Source organism: Micropterus salmoides, unplaced genomic scaffold (assembly GCF_014851395.1).
Source record: "Micropterus salmoides isolate LMB-PRFRI ecotype aquatic unplaced genomic scaffold, ASM1485139v1 Ms_hic_scaffold_1677, whole genome shotgun sequence".
NCBI lineage: Eukaryota > Metazoa > Chordata > Actinopteri > Centrarchiformes > Centrarchidae > Micropterus > Micropterus salmoides.
Window position 1 is genome coordinate 2,302 of NW_024040793.1, and position 22,699 is coordinate 25,000.

At 39.0% G+C, this 22,699-nt stretch overlaps 1 protein-coding gene across 1 annotated transcript; it reads left to right on the top strand.

Annotated features, from left to right (window-relative positions):
• Positions 1-3,416: 3,416 nt before the first annotated feature.
• LOC119906555 (high affinity cAMP-specific and IBMX-insensitive 3',5'-cyclic phosphodiesterase 8A-like) lies at positions 3,417-21,469 on the top strand (the record flags this gene model as incomplete). The annotated part of the gene is given in 11 exon segments (XM_038723924.1): positions 3,417-3,718; positions 14,197-14,253; positions 17,434-17,624; positions 18,734-18,790; positions 18,982-19,036; positions 19,319-19,407; positions 19,614-19,692; positions 20,136-20,276; positions 21,066-21,154; positions 21,291-21,342; positions 21,433-21,469. Coding segments are annotated over 11 exon segments (976 nt in total), but the record flags the coding sequence as incomplete, so codon positions are not given.
• Between the last annotated feature and the right edge of the window lie 1,230 nt (positions 21,470-22,699).

Consider the following 22,699-nt stretch of genomic DNA (forward strand, 5'->3'; position numbering starts at 1 on the left):
AAGGGAAAAAAACACAAAGCAGATAGTCTCCATAAAACCAGAACTTCTTGTTTTTACACTTTATTTTTTGAACAGATTAACAAAAACAAAATATAAGATGTTTTAACCAGTGAGCTTTGGACAGACGTGCTTATAGGCTGATTTTGTGGACAGAGCCAGGCTAGCTGTTTCCCCCATTTCCTGTCTTAATGGTATGCTAGGCTAAGCTAACCGGCTGCTGGCTGTAGCTTTATATTTACCGTATAGACATGAGAGTAGTAATGCTGTTCTCATCTAACAAGACAGCAAATTTCTTTGCATTTCCGTTCTTCCGTTTCCTTTTTTAAAGATGGCATTACAGTTGTCCGAAAACAATGTAATGAATGATTTGGCTCCAAATGTTTCCATATATCTATATCTGTAAAGACTTCTAATAATAATACATTTTATTTCTATAGGGCTTTTCAGGACACTCAAAGAGACTTTACAGTAAAAACAGAAGTTATGAACATTTAAAACAGATTAAAAACATAAATAGCATAATATAAAATATATGAACCGTAGATATAAACGTGGTGAGGAAATGCATAAGAGCAAGGGGTGACTATATAAATAACAAACAGCAGCAGGTGTAATATAACATTGTTTGATGTTAAAAGCTAGTCTAAACAGGTGGGATTTGAAAAGTGATTTGAAAGAGTCCATGTCGCTGCAATCTCGTATGTGTATGGGTAAGGAGTTCCATAGGGAGGGGGCTGCAATGGTGAAAGCTCTGTCGCCCATTCTGTGTCTATTTGTTCAGTTGGTATCACCATAACTATTTTCTGCTTTAGCCATTGTTTCAGTATTATTTTTTTCATGTGAGACTGCTGTTATGCGCATACCCCCTCTATATTAAGACCCCAATGTCTTAATCCCACACTTTTGAGTGGTTTTGAAAAGTACACCATGTACAGAAAACACCATCATTGTTTTTCCAAAGGAAGAGTTCATCTGAGTCATCTCTCTTGCACAGTGTCAGTGTCCATAGGTGCGTTTTTAATCTCCCCTGGATTAGAGCCTTATGTGGCGATTGTGGACTGCTGTAACCATGAACAACAATAATAACAGCCGTTTTAACAGCAACTGGCTACTAGAGTACTTGGGCCATTTTCACGCTCGACACACCGCTGTCCTTACAGCCAGAATCATCTAAAGAAAGGGGTTTCCAAAGTACCAACAATTGGTAGATTTAGTATTAAATTATGAACCTGATAGTCATTTCACTGCAAAAATTTGGCAGTTGATCTGAAACTATTTTAGAAAGTAGATTGATATGCTCCAGAGGCTTTGATTTCATTTTACTGCCTTTCTTCACTAAAGAAGCCCTGATCAGACAAGAGTCTCACTGAATTTAAGTGAACAGGCCTGCAGCTTATTGGCTGTAGTAAACATGCAAGACACTCATTCACCTGATGAACAGGGCATTAAGCTGGCAGTGCTTGTCTCCTTCCTTTTTTTAATGGACACAGCTATGACGCAAAACTCTCTGGAGTGTGTCCTGCCTTTTGCTCTGAAGATATACTGTACCCTCAGTTGACATATCCCTAACAATTTGTACAGGGCAGAGCACAGATGGTGCGCATTGTTTTTGTAGTGTGTAAGCAAGTTGTGTGGGGCCATTATACTAAGTGATATGTTGTGCTACTTAACTGTAACAGAAATGTAATACTCCATACCCACTTTACCGAGTCATGACAAAATGAGGAAGTGGGTTTATTCAAAGTTCAGCCTTGTTTTGAAAATACAAACATCTATTCACAATTCTATAGTGTTCCACTGTACAACATACTGTTTAAAAAATGTTCACCACTTTCTTTTCAGCCAGTTGTAGTTGTCCAAGAACATTCATTTATTGCATCAGTGTGATATGTGTAGCAAATGTATATAATCTAGATGACATTTTAGAAGCTTTAAGAGAGGAGGAAATGTTTCAATAGAAACTATGAGTACATGCCCAGTTTAAAAACAATTGACATGTACATGTAAAACAGTGAGAGACAGTTGAACACACATGTTTTTCTAATAGCAGTAGCCTACTGAATCAATAGCTTAAACATTCCTGCATGTCAAAAGCACCTGTGTCATTTATTTACCTGTTGCACCTGCCTGATTACATTCCTCGCATGTCATCTGTTTTAACTGTGTGTAGTGTGACCAGAATAGTGGCTTGTCACTATAGGAAATATTATCATATATTATACAAACATTTGTATGTGTATGTTCATGTATTTTTAATGAACAGTTTCTACATAATCCAGCATAGGCTAAATAATCCATAAATGGTACACATGAAGCCTTCAATTCTGTTTTGTCTGGGGTTGTGTTTTAGAAAAAATTATATCCTTATTGAGTGTTTTGATATCAATGCTACAACACCTAACTACTACTATCTACTATCTACTTACTATCGATCATCATATCGAGACCCCCAGGAAAATTGGAAGCATTTGCCAGAAAATAATCCCTTGAAAACATGTCTCCTCATAAACTGTCTTTTTACATTTATCTTATTCTTATTCAGTATTTCATTAAAAGTTTGGTTTGAGATAATACAGTTTCTCTTTTAAAATTCATGAAAAATTCTGGGTAAAGATGAAAAGGATCATTAGATGTAGTAAATGGGCTTTAAGTCTTAAGAGTATAAAACCAACAAGCTTTGCTGTTGACATGTCAGCATATCCATAAACATCAAATAAGTTAAATATTTAATTACGGTCATTGTATTTCTCCATTTACATCAGTAGTGAGTTTATGTAATTCATATTTTATTGCAAAAAAGCTCAATATTTTAAAATGTGTCTTACTTTGTGGATAACCTCTTAAAGAAACTCAGTTTTAAATGTCAGGGTTAGTATTGTATTAGTTGTGTTTAGTATTTTTTTATATATATATTTAAGTGTAATAGCCAAGTTCTGTGGTAATCAGTACGGGTGAAAGTTCTGTGTTTAGTTGCTAATTAAATATTAGACTTACTCAGACAGGAAGTTGCTGTCTGCCTGGTTTAACCATATATTTTTTATTACAAGTTTTTTTTGGTGTGTTTTTGTCTCGGCATTTTCTACACCACCTGTTTATTTTAATAATACAGCAGAATATTTCGCAATAAAATCTGGCCTTTATGCTTGTGTGTTTATAAACTTCCATGAATGTTTGTATTGGCATGCAGTCAATCCCTATTCTGTGTGTGTGTGTGTGTGTGTGTGTTGTGTTTTAAATCAAGTATAGCTTGTGTGCCAAGCCCGGTGCTCCAGCTCGTGTCACTCACTGATCCCTCATGCAACGGTGACATCAGTGCTCCTGTTTTAGCAGGTGAAGTGGAGGGGGAGTCCGGTGATTATCTAATGCTCTCACAGACATCTGAAGAGCCCTGGAGAACCGCTTCTGATATTTTCAAAAACATCTAAGCTGTTGCAGAGAGGTGGAGCCACGCAGAGTTGCAGACAGAGCAGGGGTGGTGTGGCCACAGTGCACGTATTGCTAATTCTAAACCTTTCTTTAGGCCACAGGGCTGTGGTAATTAAGATTGTACAGTTAGGTATGGCTCTGGCTAAAAAGTAACTGTAGACTAATGATCTCTTATTCAGGCAAAACGGTCTTTTTGTGTAGCTTGTTGTTTGTACTCCGCTTGTCTTTTTGTCATGTATTTGGCTGGACTGAGGAGGAGGAGGAGTGGCTGACTGCAATGGAAAGGTTCCCGGTAAGATTACAGTACACTGTAGTGTCACTGGACCAGGCAGTGTCCCACCTTCACAAGCTCCTTTAGCTTGTCCTTTTGCTTTATTGGCCTTTGACCTTACCTGGAATTGAGCTGAGAGAGGGGTAGGCGAATGGCGACTGCACGCGCCTGATGAACAGCTGCCCCTGGTTCACACTGCAAAGGACAATCTGATGGCAGGCAAAGAAGCGGTAGAAAAAACTTAAAGATGTATCGCTAATAAATGCAGCGGGACACAGTGAGAGGAAAAATAGAAAGACATGATCATAAGCATTCTTTGGTGTGTTTTTATATAAAGTAAAATTTGAGTAATATTTGGGGTGAGTAGGTGTGAATAGGTGTGAATAAAAGCGGAAGCAAAACAGTAATAGTGGTGTTGAAGGAGGCTACTGGGGGCAGAGGTTTTAGTAAGGGGCTGCCCCAGAGTTCTGAATGGCTTAGGATTGTCCAGGTCTTATGGGGATTTCAGGGTAATCTGGATAAGGACAGAAATACCTTGAAGGTGAACATTGGAGAAAGTGCACAGCTTCTTGTGGATCTGTCTTTAATTGATTAACACACACTGGTGGTAGATGCAGAGGACATCATCTACATAATTCCTTGAAAGGGGCACTCTTCATTTTACACATGAAGTTCAGTTTACTCTTCATGAGGTGTACTACACAGCCTGTGAAAACAATTTGTATTTTTTTTCTGTAGTTCGGTAGGTTTGAAAATAACTTTTTCCTGCTTGGGTTTGAGACATACAATTTTAACCGAAAGCCTGTGCTACAAACTAGAGATATTGGAGTAGAAAGAAGTTGCATTTAAGAAGTGAGGAAGATCTAATGAAATGCTCTATTGTATATGGGAAATGTAGGATTCAGTGGTATTGGAGCCTGACCCATACTATGGGCTAAAAGTGATGATATCTTGCCTGTTTTCTGTCCCCTAACTTTACGGCAATGCAACAGTAAATGGCTGCAGTACCCCTTTAACCAGGCATGCTTGCTGCTGTGTAGTTTGTAAACGCTGGCTTTCATCACGAGACTCAGGAGGTCTTGAATGAAGATTTGAAAGTTGGAATTTTGCTCATATTGCTGTTGGATTCTGAAGTTCAGATAATAAAAGTAGTCAGGGTCATGTTGAGATCACAGATTGGATACCTTCCAGGTACAATCTTCATACAAGTAATTTAAAAAGATTGCGGGAAAATGGGGGTAAAATACAAATTTGGATAAATACAGCCACAGGAGACGCATCAAAGTTGAGGACATAGGGTGACGTGAACTCACTAAAACCTCATCTGTCTTTTAATTTTAAAACCTTAGAACTCCTTGCCTCAGTTTCATCATCAGAGTTTGGCAGTTTATGGCTTACATGCAGCAATGTAGCAAGCAGCCTCATGTATCTCTCTCCATGTTTAATGAGTGCACCTCTCTTCTGCTCCTGCTCTTCTTCTCATATCCCTGTAGGCCGGGTTGTTGAGGGCTCTGAGCACAGTCTCTATCCCTCGTCACTTGGCCTGTTGGTAGGAACTGCTCCGCTGCCAGGCCTCAGTTACTCTCTTTGGCACAGTGACGCAGAGAACACATACACACTTGCACCACTATGGACACAGAGTATGCACATAGACCCAGAGAGCGTCAGAAGCTGGGGGAATGCAGCGTGTACATATGTGTATGTATATAATCTAAATACACATTTTATTTAAGTAAAAAAATAAACACACTGCACACATAGCGCTTTGAGTGGTTGGAAAGACTAGAAAGGCGCTATACAGATACAGACCATTTACCATTACAAATTTTCTCTGTTGGAGCAGAATAAAACGTTGCGTGCTGGTGGGCTGTACTCAGCTCTTTTAAATATGTGTTGTTTTGTATGCTTGCAGAGATTAGATATCTATGTCTCATTTTTCTTTGTTGAACTGTAAAAATCAGATTGGACTAGAGCAGCAGTTCCCATCTGATGGTTTTTGTGTGATATCTGAGTCTATGCTTGCAAGGTGTGGAACACCAGTGAGAAACGGGGACAGGTCACTAAGGATGAAGTAACCTATCCATTTTGTGCAAACTCTGTATTTTTAAACCACCGACGTCATTCAAGGACGTTTGGGACTGAATTCCAGGACAAGTTCTCTCTCCTGTGAGGTGTGTGTGTGTGTGTGTGTGTGTGTGTGTGTGTGTGTGTACATGCACACGCATTCCTGTATGCTTGAATTTCCGCACTATCTGGTGAGGTAGGAGAGATGTCACTGTAGACAGAATAAAGGTCAGGGCGTACTCTGGAAGCACTGCTCAAAAAGTGTGTGTGCATGTGTTTGCACTTTTATGCGTGACTGATTAGAAATATCTGTAAGTGTGCATCAGTTGCTTATAATACTTCACTGCATTCAGTATAAGAAAAGCACCTCAGCTTGATGTGTTTCTTTTTCTTTTTTTTCTTTTAAAGCCTTTGAGTGTGTTCTTGGGTCAAGTTTAAGTTTTTCATTAACATTATTTGTTACTACTACTTTCATCGTGATTTATGTTTTATTTTACAGTTATCTACAATAAGTGGCAGCTGCATGTCCAGCATACATTATATCTGCAAGCTTACTCAAATCATTAACTTACCGTTACTTGACATACCAGAGCTTAAGCCAGCAGCTGATGGCTTCTTGAGGTAACCCTACATATCATGAACAAAATTCACTGTCACTTTCCTCTGTGCAATATTAATTTGACCAAATGTGAATAATCATTATGACTGATCAGCCATAATGATTTTCATGCACATCAAAGGAAAAGTGGAACGCAGAACAAAAATTTTAGAATTGGGGAGCAATGGGATACCCAGCAGAAAGCCACATTTTTCAGTATTTTGTTTTTTTTTACATTGCAGGCCACATTGTCAGCTGTTGGTAGGTGTATATGAGAAGTGATGTCATGACAGATTGTATGATGGCCATGTTTGGGTTTATATGGCATGATGGGTATCAACCTTGTGATACGATGTGAAATTCCAGTCTGGTAAAAAACGTCAGATTTTTGGTCTGTTTAAGCTTGGTGGAGATATCTTTGACTTACTTTAGATAGCTAAGAGGTATATATAAAAACAATAATATTAACTAAACATGTGTTATTATACTAGCCTTAGCATCTACACGGTGGACTCATGTACCTGGAGGTCCACATGCTGTATATTGGGCCTCAGTTACCATTTGGGATTTTGGCCATGGCTGGCTTGATGATGATGTAGTATTATTATTATTATTATTATTATTATTATTGCAAGTTGTTCTATCTCTGATACATATCAAAGATCTGGTCTTTGTCATGATGCCCAATAAGGAAACTCCCAGCCCGGCAAAGTGGTCCCATGTCTTGTGATTTTTATATTAAAAAATTAAGATTAATTCAATGTTTTTCCCTGTGGAAGATTTTTTTTTTTTGTTAATTTGCCCCAAGGAGTTGTCTTTATCAGCAGTTGATTATGTGATCTAATCTGTGCTTTTTTTTATTTAATAAAGCACTTTGCAAACTCTGGTTTTAAAAGAAGTTTTGTAAATATACACAAGTGCTACAGTTTAATTTGAAGTGCCGATTTTACATTATTTGGGGAATAGAAGATTAGATTAGATTGAACTTTATTGTCATTATGCAGAGTATGGGTAAAGATGACATTCAATAGAACAAAGGAATGAAAAAAGAGTAAAAATAAATTAAATGCAGATCAATTTTGGGCTGAAAGAATTAGTAGATTAATGTACTAGTTGATTTACAGAAAAGTCTACCATTTTGAAACTTTGATTCATTGTTCATTCATTGTCATATTTTCACGGAAAATGGATAAATTGCCATCCCTGCCTTTTCAGAATATGAGCATTTACTTTGATTTATATAAGTGTAAATGGATTTATTTGGGTTTTGGACTTTCAGCCAAATCAAATAATGTATTCACAGTTTTTTCACTGTTTTCTGAAGTTTATATTTATCAATTAATCGTAAACTGATTTAATCAAATATGAAAAGAATCGTTAGTTGCTAGTCTGGCTCAAATTGCATACCACTCAAAAGTAAGCAGATCACTAAAAATAATTACAGATGAGTTATTTGCTTTATAGTTGAAGAAAACATATACATGTGCCAGCGGGAAAGAATATAAAATATAGAGCCTATTGAAAATGTAAAATACTGTAGCCAGTTATTATATCCTGTCATATGCACGTAGTTGAACAGTTGTCATAGAAAGTGAACCGAGCCTCGTCGTTAATCTCATGACATTGCATCTGACACACATCTAGCTGAATATGGCATTAAACATTTGAAATGAATATTCCTTTTAGGGCATGATCTTATAAGACATTGCAGTTTTTGTTCCAGGAGGTTGGTCTTTCCTCTGTAGTGAGAGAGGCAGATATATAGAGAGAGGCAGAGATGGAGAGTGAGAGAGGTAGATAGAAATACAGAGAAAGCAATGATGTTCTGGGACAAACTGATCCACCGTGCCCTAGTTTCCCTCAGCCATGCCAGTGACTCAACTAAAGTCTTCTGCCTGACTGACTGTGGGCTTGGTCACCATGGATAAGACATGTGGACAGAGCCAGAATACACACGGTTGCAGTTATTTTTCTAAATGGATGAACTGCAGTTACAATAATACGTTACACGAATGTTTAATTTTCATTTGAGTGGGGGAGGTATTGGTTTTTTTTTACTCAGGAGTATTTTTACTTCTCTTTGTCTACAGTATTAAAGCAATGCAGAAAAGACCAGATATGAATATGAGCCGATTGGAAATATATACTACATGTTTTATTTAGCCTTTTTAATGCATTGCCACCAGGGCAAGCTATATTGATTTCCAAACTGCTTTAAACACCGTTGCATCCCAAAGTGCTGCACAGAAAGACACAGATGCATGTGCTGTAATTTAGAAAACATGTGAAAGATGATGAGAATGAGACAGAATGTGTATGTAACATACCTTCAGGTGACAGATAGTTTTGTTTTTAATCTAGCATGTAGATGAATGAGTGGGCCCAAGAGCAAGGGAAATTAGTGCGCAAGAAAATAAAGGGAAGACACTGAATGAAAAGTGCTGGTAATGTGGGAAGTTCAGTGTCTTGAATTCTAGAGTCTGGGCTTAATCACTTACAATGTGTGCGGTTTCTACTGCACCTGCGTACTGAAATAAAGATATAATATATTAATGTGTATAGGGGAATTAAATAAAATCTGTTGCTGGCCCTAAATAAAAAAATAATTTTGATTTTGAAAAGTAAATAGTAGTATGAAATCACTGCTGAGAGATTACTAAAAATACCAACACATTCAGCTCTCAATTCTAGCACATAACCATCACTTTGTCACTTTATCATCATGTCAAAAACTGATCTTGCCTATTTACACAATATATAGTCCTCTAAATAAAACCCCTACATAGTGGTGAGTAAGGAATAGTGATGTGCGATACCATTTACCTCCTTTACAATCTGGTACCAAGTAATGGCCAGGCAAGTATTGCTGTTATCGATACTTTTTAGGTATTTTATTTCTAGTTTATTCAAGAGGTTTTTGCTTTTGCCACAGTATTTCATCCTCTTTGCACAGACATCACACACAGCATATTATCTTCACAGCTAAAATTCAGCCAGACATTACTCCTTTTACGGTCAGCCAAAGTCAGCTTTCAGATTAAGGGCTGCAGTGGTTCACTTCAAATAAGCTACGTCACAGAGCCATAGTAGACACAAGACTTTTGACAGGTGGAAGGAGAAGTAGTTCCTAAAGTAATTCCTATCAACCGGGTATAATTAGATCATCCTGGTGACAGCAAGTTGCGTATGATAAAATGCACACTCATTCCAAATTTCTAAGTTTATATATCACTCCTTTTTTGTGAGTATTGATGCTAGACTACAAAACGTTGGGATCAGTAATATCGATATAGTATCGATACGCACATCACTAGTAAGGAACGATATGGACACAGTCGTAGTTGAGCTTGATAGAGGTAGGGTAGGCTAAAACCTTGCACCGCATGCCTTTGGGAGGAAGTCCCCTTGTGTATCTTTATCATATAAAAGTGGATATTGATGCAATACAAGACAAAGTGATTTTGGAATTGTCTACCTGTAGGTCTGCTTGGTATATATTCCCCCCCCCCCCCCCCCCCCAATACATATAGTCAGGTTTATGTTGCTTTTAGCTTTGACTTTGAGGAGCGTCCTGTGCCGATGGCCTTACGTTGATGGTAGTTTATTGGTTATTGTGAGAATAAATGTACTAAATTTCAATCTTGTAATCCTATTTTTGTGGGTTTTTTCAGTCCTAAACACAAATATGTGGATACATTTTTCAAGATCATAATTTCAATATATGATCATCGCCTGTGAAAACCATGTATCTCCTAAATGTTAACTTTTCAAGAGCCATGAAAAACAGTTATCCACTTTGATGGTGCATTTTTCCAATAATCCTGTGGGTTTTTAAATTGTTTATTTAGCTTGATAAGTAGGGGAATTTTCTCCACCAACAAAGGCACAGCTAATCCTTCAGTTTATCTGAAAATAATCAGTCGTCAAATTTGTAGCTGCATGGTTTTAATTGTTTAGCATTAAGACTATAACACTGTATATATGATTCTTTCATATTGTTTGTAAAAAAAAATTGTATTTTTTGCAGCAATTTGTTAGTTGAAATTGATTTCAGTTTAACTGAAATCAATGTAGTTAGGTGTTTGCCAGGCTGCTCACTGAACTGGTTTCAGGTTTGAAACCCCATTTTTATCGATGGCTTTAGTTTAGATCAATGGGCAGCAAATGTAAGTGGCCACACATGAAAGTCAGTTATTCTCTTTGAGGTAACACACACAGCATGGGCCGCTAGCACTACTATCTGAGTGGCTCAGCATGTGGTGAGGCTGATGTGTCACTGTGCCATTTAGCCCATCACTTAGCTCAGTGTGTGTGAGCCTTAGTGTGTCTGTCTGTCTGTTTGTCTGGTACATAGTGTGCGTCCACACCTGTGGCTGGGACTGCTCCCCTTAATCAAACCTAATGAAGAACATTGATTCATCTCCATTTGATTCACACTTTTAGACAGGAACACATATACACGTACGCAAACAAATGCAAGACACCCTACCACTAGTTGTGAGACCAACACTTCGTCTCCCTCCAAGGGAGAAATGCTGATCTTGTCTAATGTTGCTGTAGTGTTATCAGCTCTGCATATAATGCTCCACTTAACCACATGTGGAGAAGTTTTAAGGAGGGACGAAGTGACATTGGGGAACTGAAGAAAAAGTGGAGAGAGGAGGGAGAGAGAGCATATTGGCCGGAGAGAGATGTGTCAAGGCGAGAGATCTGGAGATTGTTAGTGAACGGAGCAGCCATGCACGTTTTCCTAAGAAGCACGAGTAGGTCAGACATCCCAAGATTCCCTGCATTCTGGTCCCAGCTCTGGGGTGGAGGAAGCTGTTTACTCTTTCTATCTCTCACTGCTGACGTCGGCGCACCGAACAATGTCATCCAATTTCCTGTTTTTCACTTTAGTGGAAAGCCACTCTCCCAGTGTGTGTGTGTGTGTGTGTGTGTGAGTGAGACAAAAAAGCTGGTGGGCTGGAAGGTGAGGAGAAGGAGGAGGAGGAGATCTATAGGGCCGGATAAACTGGGAGCAGGATATAGGGTCAGAGACAACTCCGCTATGTAAATACATTAGGTGTATTGAATGAGAGTAGCAGGAGACTGCATACTGTCCTGAATGCTGCTTGAGATGACTGTAGACACCTAGCATCTCTGATGTGCTCAGAAAGGTTTTATGTCACATCCAGCATTTAGGGCCCCTTAGAGTGCCCAAAGTCTCCAGGTTCACTATGTGGCAGTTGGTTTGTTGTAATTATATTCAGGGATTTCGTTGTTAACCGAATATGTCTGATGGGTATTAGCGCAGATACTGAATTCATTTAATCACTGTGTGCCGTTGACTCACCGTTTAGTACCACAGCATCACTAGCACGTAAAAAAACATTCCAATGAGTTTCTCACAGATTAGCATACATATTTAAAATTTGGGGAAAAGAGAGCACTAGTATCGGCTTGTTACTTATTTTTCATCAGATATTCTGAGTAGAGGAATTGGATTTAGGAAAGAAAATGGTTGATCATTGCACTCTAAACTAGATTAACTGTAAATTAGTTTGCCGATACTGTATACTCCACCTAAAACAAAATAAAAAAACAGGACTGATAAGGGCCTTAAAGGGAAGGCTCAAATTTTTTAATGTATTTATAGGCATGTGAATATTGTTTTAAGACAGAAACATGTGAACCTATCCTTTCAAGACAACACCTGCACAATTATCTAAGTTAGAATCTAGCTGAGAGGTCTTATTTAGGTTTATTTTGTGCTTACTTGGTGCACATTCCTAAATATATTTTTGCCAAATTACCACAAACCTATTACTAATTCCAAACTTCATGCATATACTCAGTTACCAGTTTATTAGATATAGCTTGGTAAAAGCAGGGCTGTGCTTCAGCCCTGCAATAAATACTACCTTCAGGAAGTTTATAATGTTCAGTTTTTGTTGAAGCTGTTTTAAAGAGGTGATGATTTTACTCTTCCCTCTTGATGTAAATGAGTTGGACATAATATTAAAAACATCTCTGTGCTGCATCAGTATGATGCAGCACAATTTAACAGCACTACAAACATACATCCTCCAAAATTTCCATACAGTTGATTCAACACCTCTCTAAAATGGGTCCATACAAAAAGTGTACAAACATTATAACCTTTCTGAAGGTAGGATTTATTGCAGGACTGTTGTGTTAGACTATATTAGTTTTTGCTAGGCATCTTAATAAACTGGCAACTGGGTGTATGTACACAATGCACAGAGGTTGAGTGAAGCAGCAAGGTCAGTAAGGACCCATAGCAAATTTTTGTCCCAGAGTTCTGCAAGGGGTCATTTGGCCCTGGTAGCTAGGAATTTTTAGAAGCTACAAATGCAATGGGGTTAGTTGATATGGTTGAAATCATTAAAGTTAACAAGTATATTTTCCAAATTCCAGTGATCCCTGTGTGACCGGTACAACACAGCAGCATACAACAAGAGGGCGTGACATGGATTACGTAGGCATACACACCATGTCCGCACTCCTTGCTCGCCTGGCCTACATGCTCACTGACTTCCCCTGCTTTGTTTGTCTCTGGTTGAGTCCCAGCATGATGTCTGTGGGATGCAAATGCTTGGCTGAGTGATTTATTGTAGTGTGTGTACTGTACAAGAGACGCATGTTGCCCAAAGAAGCTGGCAGCGTGGCTCAACGCTCTGTGTGTGTGTGTGTGTGTGTGTGGATATTCGAGTTACACAACCTCCGCTGCAGTTGCATTGGATGTGTCCATGTCAGTTAGAGACGGAAGTCTCCCTGGATGGAGACACAGCGCTGCTTAACGCTCTTGTTAGGCCTTAGCTAGCTGGAGGCTTTGTGGCCAAACTCCATACGTCAAGACCCTGACTTCAACTAGCGGCCGGCGCGGCCACCATCTGTGACATTAACTAAGCCGTAGTCTGTAGAAGAGAGAATGTTTTGTTTCACATCCACAGGAAAATGAATGAGTGATTCAAGTCTCTAATCAAAATTAATAAAGCTGAGGACTGAATTATTTGTTCTGACACACATGGTCAGAGTAATTGAAATCATATCTGACAACAGGAAAACTAGGTCTTGTTTCCCTCTTAGAAAAGCATGAGTTTGTGGCATTACCATATGTTAGTCCCTAATGTAAAGGCACATACACACACACAGAAACACACATTAACAAACACATGCATACTGTCTCTCCAGTACACATGAGCCCATCATACGACCAGGTCCTCGTGTCTGTGAAAGATCAGATGATCACAAAGCATCAACTTGTAGCAATCCCGATGCCACACTCCTTGTTTGCGGGCAACAAACGGCCTAGTGTCACGATGACGTCGATTTGGCTACAACCGAGGGCTAATCAGCTTTTTTTCTCCCCCCTTTGTTGTTTCATGGAGCTTTCAAAAGGCTTACAATTTAGCAAGAAGTGATTTACTGCTGCCCGGCATGCTCTAAAATTCCTCTCTGTATTCATCCTCACATGTGTAGATTGTTTACGGAGAAGAGGAATTCTAGAGGGATGACGGTCCGCAAGGGGCTCTGTTGCTATGGTTACAAACCCCTGAGCTGGGTTCCATTTAGCAGGAAGGAAGCTAAATTATTTGCAGACAGAAAAGAGTAAGCTCATGTAGGGAAAGAGTAATGAGTTGAAAACCTGTCTGTGTGGACTTTTTTCACAGATTTACTCTTTCAGTTATTTTAGAAATCAGGGGATTGAATTACAAAGCATTTGTTTTTGATGATTCAAGTCAACAAAACACAAACATGAAATAACTGAGAAAATATCACATTTATGAAATCATTTTTTTCTAATCTTTGTATTCTTCTTGTTATCTTTCAGACCGCATTAACAGAGGTGCAATTTGGACCAATGAAGTTATTTAAAGACCCACTTCAGGTATTGTAAAACAGTGCCAAACATCTGAATGATTGATGCTTATGTGCTTGAACGCATTCAGGCTTTCCACGGAACAACAGAAGTGCTCCAATGAAATGTTTATGTCTCTATCATTTAGGTGGCTTTTAGCTGAGCCGCGGAGCTAAACTTGGTGTGACTGTCAATATTTGGTAGCATTTTTCTCGGATTAGTATTTCAAAACGTCACCCACTTTTGTTTGCAGTTAGAACTAATCTTGAATTTCTCAACGATACCACACCTCGCTAAGAGATTAAAGGAAGAAAAAAGTCCCCATGCAAACATTCGAAGAAGAAGAGGAAGGGAAAAAAAACTGTTAATGGACGTATTGTGTGTGATGCAGTCTTCGGTTGTCAAGGCAGCAAGGCCAAACATTTATGACGAAGAACATACCATAATGAACAATGCATGTTATGGAAGAACTGCACAGAGGATCCATGGACCAGTTTCGTCACTGCAAATAGGACGTTCAATGGTTCATTATACAGTTTGTTACTGTGCTCGTTCTTTGGCATGCATTGCTGCTGTTGTGTGAAAACTTGGAGTCTTTGAAAAATTCCTTTTAAGAATTTAAATGTATTTTGAAACTGTGCAAAATTTGGTTTCATCTTGGTTTCAAGGGTGAATGGCAGAGGTGAAAATTAATCATCAGCTATTTTGATAATCGATTAATTCAATTATTTATTTTTCAAGCAAATACGCCAACATTTGCTGGTTCCAACCGCCCAAATGTGAGGTGTAGCCGCTTTTCTTTCTCAGATATTGGATTTAACTGAACACTTTGGGTTTTGGACTGTTGGTCAAACAAAACAGGACATCCATCCATCCATCCATCCATCCATCCATCCATTCATCCAACGTCAACCGCTTATCCTACGTACAGGGTCGCGGGGGGCTGGAGCCTATCCCAGCTGACATCGGTCGAAAAGCGGGGTACACTCTGGACAGGTCGCCAGACCATCGCAGACAAAATAGGACATTTGAAAGAGAAATTCTTATGGGCATCAAAACAATCATCATGAAAATAATTGTAAGTTGCAGCCCTGGTGTATAGCTCCTTCAAGTCAAATACAAATTTTTATTAGCAACAAAACGCAACAACTGCTAAACTTAGTACATCAATGACGATATGAAGTCAGTGAGGGCCAAAGAAAAGCAATACAAAAGCAATACAGTAGACGTCCTGTAATTTAATGCCATGTATGAGTGCACAGATTCGGCTTTATTGTCTGATGCACTCCAGTGTGGCCACAGTAGGAAAATGAGGTAGAGAGATATCCCCTTCCTGTTTTTGTCACTCACAGCTGATCCTGCCATGCCCTCCTCATCTCTACTCCTCCTCTTTTTTCGCAGCTCACAGGATCTGGCCAGGCCCTCTCTGTTTTCAACAATGTTTTCTAGATAGAGCGAACAGACACTGCCAAAATTCTTGCTACCCCCTTCAAACTATTTTTTTTCCTCCTCTTGCTGTCTTTCTCACTGATTCTTTCTCTGCCTTTTCCATCTGTTTCTGTGGAGCATAAACAGTGTATCCCCCCTAAAAAAAAAAGCTGCTTTGAGAGATTTATTTTTTGTCTGTTGCGACTGGGTGTGTTACTACTGAGCTGGCCGTATCTGTCTAGTCTGAACACAGGCATCTGAATAGACCTTATCTCAGCCTATATTACCCCGTTCCTCCAGTTCTGCAGGAATGTCGACTTTTCTACCAACATCCCAATGTGGAATTCTGATCTAATTCCGTGTGCGTACCAAACATAGCTGCAGGACTCCGTGATGATGTATTTATGACCTGGACACTTATTGCTGCTTGTAGGGAAAATGTTCATATGTGGAATATGGTTGGGTGTAGGGGTTCTGTGCTTCAGGCCTAAAGCCTCACCGCCAGAATGAATCAAGAGGACAACTGTCAAAACAACCAATCCTCTATCCCGTAATTGTGTGGAGGACAGTAGTTCTAGTTTTCTCAACAAAGTCACGTCTTTGTGCCCTAACTTAATTTTACAGGTGTGATGCAAACTGCAGAACAAACATTCCCTTCTTTACGTTCATTTTGCTCTCTGCCAACAGTTAGAGATGACGTCTGTTTGAGAGTGTGACTCATGAATCTACTCTTAGTGCAGCACTGCTCTTGGAGGCAGGCCTAAATCTCTGGTCCAGTATTTACGCAAGTAAGAGGTTATATGAAAGTATGCTGGCAGAGAGAGAGTGTGCTCTCAATGGCTGGTTTGACGGTAGCAGCAGCACTTTCTGCCACAGCCTTGGCAGACCGGTGGGAGGGGCCACAGCCAGTCAAGGCCACCTCAACTAATTGTGTCATAGATCATGGCAGCAGACAATAAAATCTCTGACGCACTACAGTGCGAGCTGAGCCTGATCAATCAGGGCCTGTCCAGTGGAGGCCTGAGCTCACAGTCTAGCCCGCACTGCAGGTTGATTAGGATGACAGGCGCAAATAGCATGAGTGCACCAATGATTTGACAACTCAGAGCTGTTGATACACTGATTCATCAAAACCACATTTTTACTGTAACTTTCTCTTGATGAACTGAAAGCAGGTTGGAGGGAGAACATTTATGATTAGTTTAGATTAGACCGGTTTTCCTAATCAAATCAAAGTTTCATATCATTCAGCCCTGTAACTCTATTAATGTTTTACAATAATAAAAGTTAGTTAGTCGAAGTACTTTACACCTACTAAAGGACTGCACACTTTGTTTTGCATGTCTTGCCAAAATGATGTGTACTTTACATTATGATTAATCTTGAAACGATGTGTTAATTAATTGATTACTTAATTTGCAACAGTTATTTATCAAACAAAAATATCAAAATAAGTAGGTCCCATTTCTCAAATGTGAGGATTTGCTGGCTATCTCTGTTCCTGACTTTATGGACCACTTCACTTCATCTTTAAAAGCACTTCGTAATGCTTGTTTGTATATACCTGCTCAAATGTAAGATTTTTCTGATGTTTGTTTGTAATCCTTATTTTGCTGTGTTCTTTATCCAGTTTATATTTAAATATGATCTCTTATGTATTGTTAAGTATTTAAATAAGTAATATATATATGGATAATAGCAGTATGACATTACAAGAGGTAACTTAATAAAACAAATTACTCAGTTGGATATATATCCTGTATGCCATCTCTCTTTTTGCAGGTACTTTTAGTTTTTGCCAAAGAGGACAGTCAAAGTAATGGCTTCTGTTGGGCATGTGAGAAGGCCAACTTCAGGTGCAGCATGGCACGAACACCAGAGTCGGCTCTTGAATGCTTCTTGGAGAAGCATCATGACCTCGTCATCATTGACCACAGACATTCCAGACACTTTGACGCCGAAGCACTATGCCGGTAGGACAGTTCTCTCATCATCAGTGGGCTTGTATTTCTAGGATGTTAGGTAGTTTTGGTGGTACCCAGCAATTTTTTGTTTGGTGTTCCCCACCGCCCTGTCAGATGAACTCAAATAGCCCATTAACACCTGTCATGTTCCAAATGTGGAACATTTGGATCATAACAGGTGTTTGATATTATTTTAAGATGGATTCTATTTAAGACTATTAATTATATACAAGTGTATATTGTTAAAATTATGTTTTCATACAATTGAACTATCAGTGTTTAGATGTTTGCATTCATATTACCACTGGAGTGGTCAAAGCATTTATAACCATTTATCCATTACTTCTATTTCAGCCATTATTCCATTAGTTTTAGCTTGACCTTTTTAAATCAATTTGTAAATACTATTTTTTTCAAATGAATTGAGCTACTCCACAATTTTTCTTTGCCCCCCCTGGCAACTGCTGAAGTACTCTGTGCTCCTAGTTGGGAATCACTGATGTAGTGGACACAGTTGAATTGAATTTGAATTCTAATAGTGACTGCCATCAACGACCAAAGACATAACCCAGACTAGATGATCTTGATAGGACCAATTATAGCATGCATGTTTCATGTGTTACAGTAGATTTAGTAGCACGTGTGGTTATGACTCTGTGGGAGTAAATGGCCAGCTTGCCTTGCACTCACCAGCTTCTATCGCATGCTACATAGTGGAGTCATGTCAACGAAAAATGAGCGGTGCCTTCCCATACCACCCTCTATCTTTAGCCTCTGCCCAAACCAAAAACACATTTACAAACATTCATTTGCCCTGCCAGTGTGTATGTTAACCCTATTCATTTTGGCCAATCCATATGTTCAGTGTACACGCACAGGCTCTGATGGGGAACTAAAGGGCCTTTATGACCACTGGCTGGGGAAAACCACAGGCCGATGAGTGGCCCTGTACACTGCATTCTTTCAGAGACCTAGGCCTGCTCACAGAGCTCCTCCACTGGGCTCTGCCTGCCTGGGAGAATCGGAGCGTGAAAAACTGAAAAATACATTGATTTGATGCCATGGGCTTTTCCACCAGCCTGCTCACTGGCTAAAAGGCTCTCTCTGTTTACATTCAGGTCAATTAGAGCGGCCAACTCTTCAGACAACACTGTGATAGTCGCCGTTGTAAAAAGGTACGTACAACTCGCTGAACCCCCTTCCCCTTCTTGTCCTTTTCCTCACTGTATTTTTAAGCAGCTAACTTTTAGGAGTGTGGTCAGAATTAAAATGCCTGACTCAGCGGAGGTCTCTAGCCCCGCAGCTTGTCCTATGTTCTCTAAACAAACATTTGTTATTGCAATGCTTACATGTGTTCTATTTTAAGGCCAGACAGAGAGGAAGCCTCTGTGATGCCCCTGATCAATGCTGGCTTTAATAGGGTGAGCAACATTGTGTGGGAATGTGTCTTCTGCTGGCTGTATTTGTATTATTCTTTTGATATGTATTTTATATCCCAACTGTCAACACTCAGCAGTGTCAGACAAGAATACAGATTGTAAATCCTTGTTGTTTGCTTAGTAGACTATGTGTATCGAGTTCCCTATACCTGAATCATTGTTACTCATAGCATTATCAGCATTATAACATATTTTATAACACATCAATATGGAAATGAAATTTAAGATGTCTATGATTGATCTGTGTTGCACTCTGACCTCCAGAGATATGTGGAGAATGCCAATATGATGGCCTGCTATAATGAGCTGCTACAGTTGGAGCATGGAGAGGTGCGGGCTCAGTTCAAACTGAGGTTAGTTGTATACTATACACAATGCTGTAGTTACATTTTAAATTAATTACAAAATACCCTTATTCAAAGCTGCTGCACTGACAGCAAGACATTATAAAGATTATCCACTTTTTAATTTAATTAAAATATAAATAGATGCTGGACATTCTGCTTGTTGCACAAGTTAATGATTCTGATTCACTTGTCTCTCTCTCTGCCTATACAAGGGCTGCAAATGCTATTTTCACAGCTCTAGAACAAAGCCAAGAGGCCATAGAGATCACTTCTGAGGATCAAGTAATTCAGGTGGGTTTCTAATCAACTCAAATACTTATAACTGCTTTATTGTGACGAACAATTCATCTATCTGTCTACCTTCTTGTCCTCCTCCTCCTCTTGCTTTCTCTCTCCTTCTCTCCTGTTTTAGTGCCTGTTCATGTCTTGTGATCCCAGTTCTCAGTAGTGATTGTTGCGGTCTCTGCCCCTCTGAATGCCTCCTTTTGTTAACGTCAAAGCACTGTAGCCTGTGTTATCGCGTTATGTTTTCACATAAAATATGTATTTTGAGTTTTTTGAAATCGGCAACGATTTTGTCAGCTTTTCTAAGTACATGGTGTTTTGTTTGGCAAGGTTCATATGTCGTTAGAGGTCATCATCTTAATTTTGTCTAAACTTACTGTGGAAATTAATGAACAGTAGATCGCCATCTCAGATCAAGTCTAAACACCCTTGTTACCTCTCCTTTACAGTACGTGAATCCTGCCTATGAGTCCATTATGGGCTACCAACGAGGCGAGCTAATAGGGAAGGAAATAATAGAAGTGCCTAAAAGTGAGAAGAATAAGCCTGATCTCCTTGAAACAATAAATTCCTGCATACGGAAAGGAAAGGTAATATGCATTCATGAAATCATCTCATCTACACTATACATTTCAGGCCACTCAACCTCACCAAGAAATAAATGATCACCTTGTGATTGCTGATACACGATATATACATAGTGGCATGTAATATAGTTGTCATTGTAGACTATCGCATCTCATGTCTTTCTTATATTTTCCACTTACTATGTTTATTGTTATGCACCAAAATGCCAAAGCAAATTCCTTTTTTATGTGTAAACCTACTTGGCAATAAAGCTGATTCTGACACTTAGATCATTCTTGTAAATTATGTTCATCTGCTCCTGCTCCTTTGTGTCTGTGCGTGCATGCGTGCACATGCATCCATGTGTGCTGTAAATTTGCACCACTGGCCATCCAGCAGCTCTGTTTCATGTGCATAAGAACAGCGGTTGATGGCTGTGCTGTAATCTTACTACACAGAGAGCGAAGGTCAGTCCCAGACAGGCTAACAGCAGGATGGGCCTTTTTAAGCTGCCATAGCAGTCTATAGGTGGGGGGACATGAAACAAGCACACCGGACTCCAGGAGCGCTTCCCCTACCCATTAAAGTAACTTGCTGCTCTCTGAAATACTCTGACGCACACCATCCCCCGACCTAACCTGCACCACAGACACCGCCATGCTACACCCAGTCCACACCACAGTCCACATTTTCAAATCTTATATTTTATCCGTTTTTACATTGAATGGTTCCTAAATATGTTCCTATGTCTTTAAATTATGTGTCTGTATGTTTCATTTCCTCTGTCTCTGTTCTGGCCTATGATGTTTTAGGAGTGGCAGGGGATTTATTATGCCAAAAAGAAGAATGGAGACAGCATTCAGCAAAATGTGAAGATCACACCTGTAATTGGACAGGGAGGGTAAGTGACAGTATGTTGAGGCCTGGCTGATTCAGTCTTGCTAAATGTAATTTACAATAAGTGAGTAGTTATACTGGAAAAATATATGAATGCATAATACTTCCCTGATGTACTAATTGGCTTTTGTAATTCACAGAAAAATCAGACACTATGTGTCTATCAACTGGCCTTTAAATGATAATAATAAGGTTTGTTTCCAGTTTTTCTGATTTAATAATGAATGAAAAGAGCTTTCTGGTCTGCATTTACCAATACACTTTTTTCCTCTGTCCATGCAGAGTGATAAAACCAGTGTGCAGGCAGAGTCTCAAACAGGTAAGAGATATCCTAAAATTCTCTCTGCTCAATAAGTGTAAGTGCAAGATTTTATTATGCTAAACCACTCAAACGACTGTGGAGTCATGCAGATTTGAGCAGTTCAGGTTCTCTCTGCTGGGCAATTATTAGCATTAGTGAAGGAAGTTCTTTCCATGTCACTTGTAATCTGTCACAAGATTTGACGATCTGAGGGCCAGCAATGTGGTTGTTTTTAGGAAGCATAATTTAATTCCATTGTTACACAGATGATACACTGTGCTTATTTTAACTGATTGTTGGCAAACACCAAATATTTGTTATATGTTTAACAATGAATTGGAGATAGTCCCAACCTGAACTTTGTAAACTGAAAAACTTTGGAAATATGTCAGCAAATGTATTGCACCATTCCAGAAAATCATTGTTTATTTTAATCGTGACCCAAATTTTAAACAGTAGACTAACAGAGTGCCCAATCCTGCTTTATCTAGCTGAGAAATATCTCAAAAGAAATGAATTCTGTCTTTTGTTGACCTTGAAAAAGTTATCCATGCTTTTATTTCCTCTAAACTGGACTATTGTTCCTTGCTGTATTGTGGTATCAACTGTAAAGCCAGTTCACAGCTGCAAGTGATTTCAAAATGAAGCAGCTAGGCTCCTGACAGGCAAATAAAACAGGGATCATATCTCTCCTGTGTTGGCGTCCTTTCACCAGCTCACTGAAAAGAAGTGACTTTGAAAGTTTGTTTATGAAGCTTTGCATGGTCTTACAGCACAATATATTTCACAGTAACTCTTATCCAACACCCCTACATCCCCTAGGTGTTCTGATTAGGGGCTCTAAAGGTTGATTTCTTCTAATGTTGTGGTACAACCCAACCAAAAGTTTTCAGTCAGCATAGTAATTTATCAATTTGAAAAAAAAAATTATTAAAAGCTTGCGTTTTTTCTATGCCATCATCATCTTAGACTTTTTGTTTATATATTGTTGACATTTTAGGTGTGTTTTTGCGTCATTTCAAACTAAAATATAAACTTTGACCATGGCAGAACTGTCTACTCATGCAAAAAAAGTTTCCTGCCCAATTCTGTGGCTTTCTTTCACTTTATACTGTGTCCCCAAAAAACAACCATAATTACAGTAAAAATCCCTTTGAATAAAATTACACACAGAATTTGTTGTATTGGTCTAATCTAAGGCAGAAACACTTTTGAAACAAAGGTGCAAATTTGTGGAGGTCAAGAAAA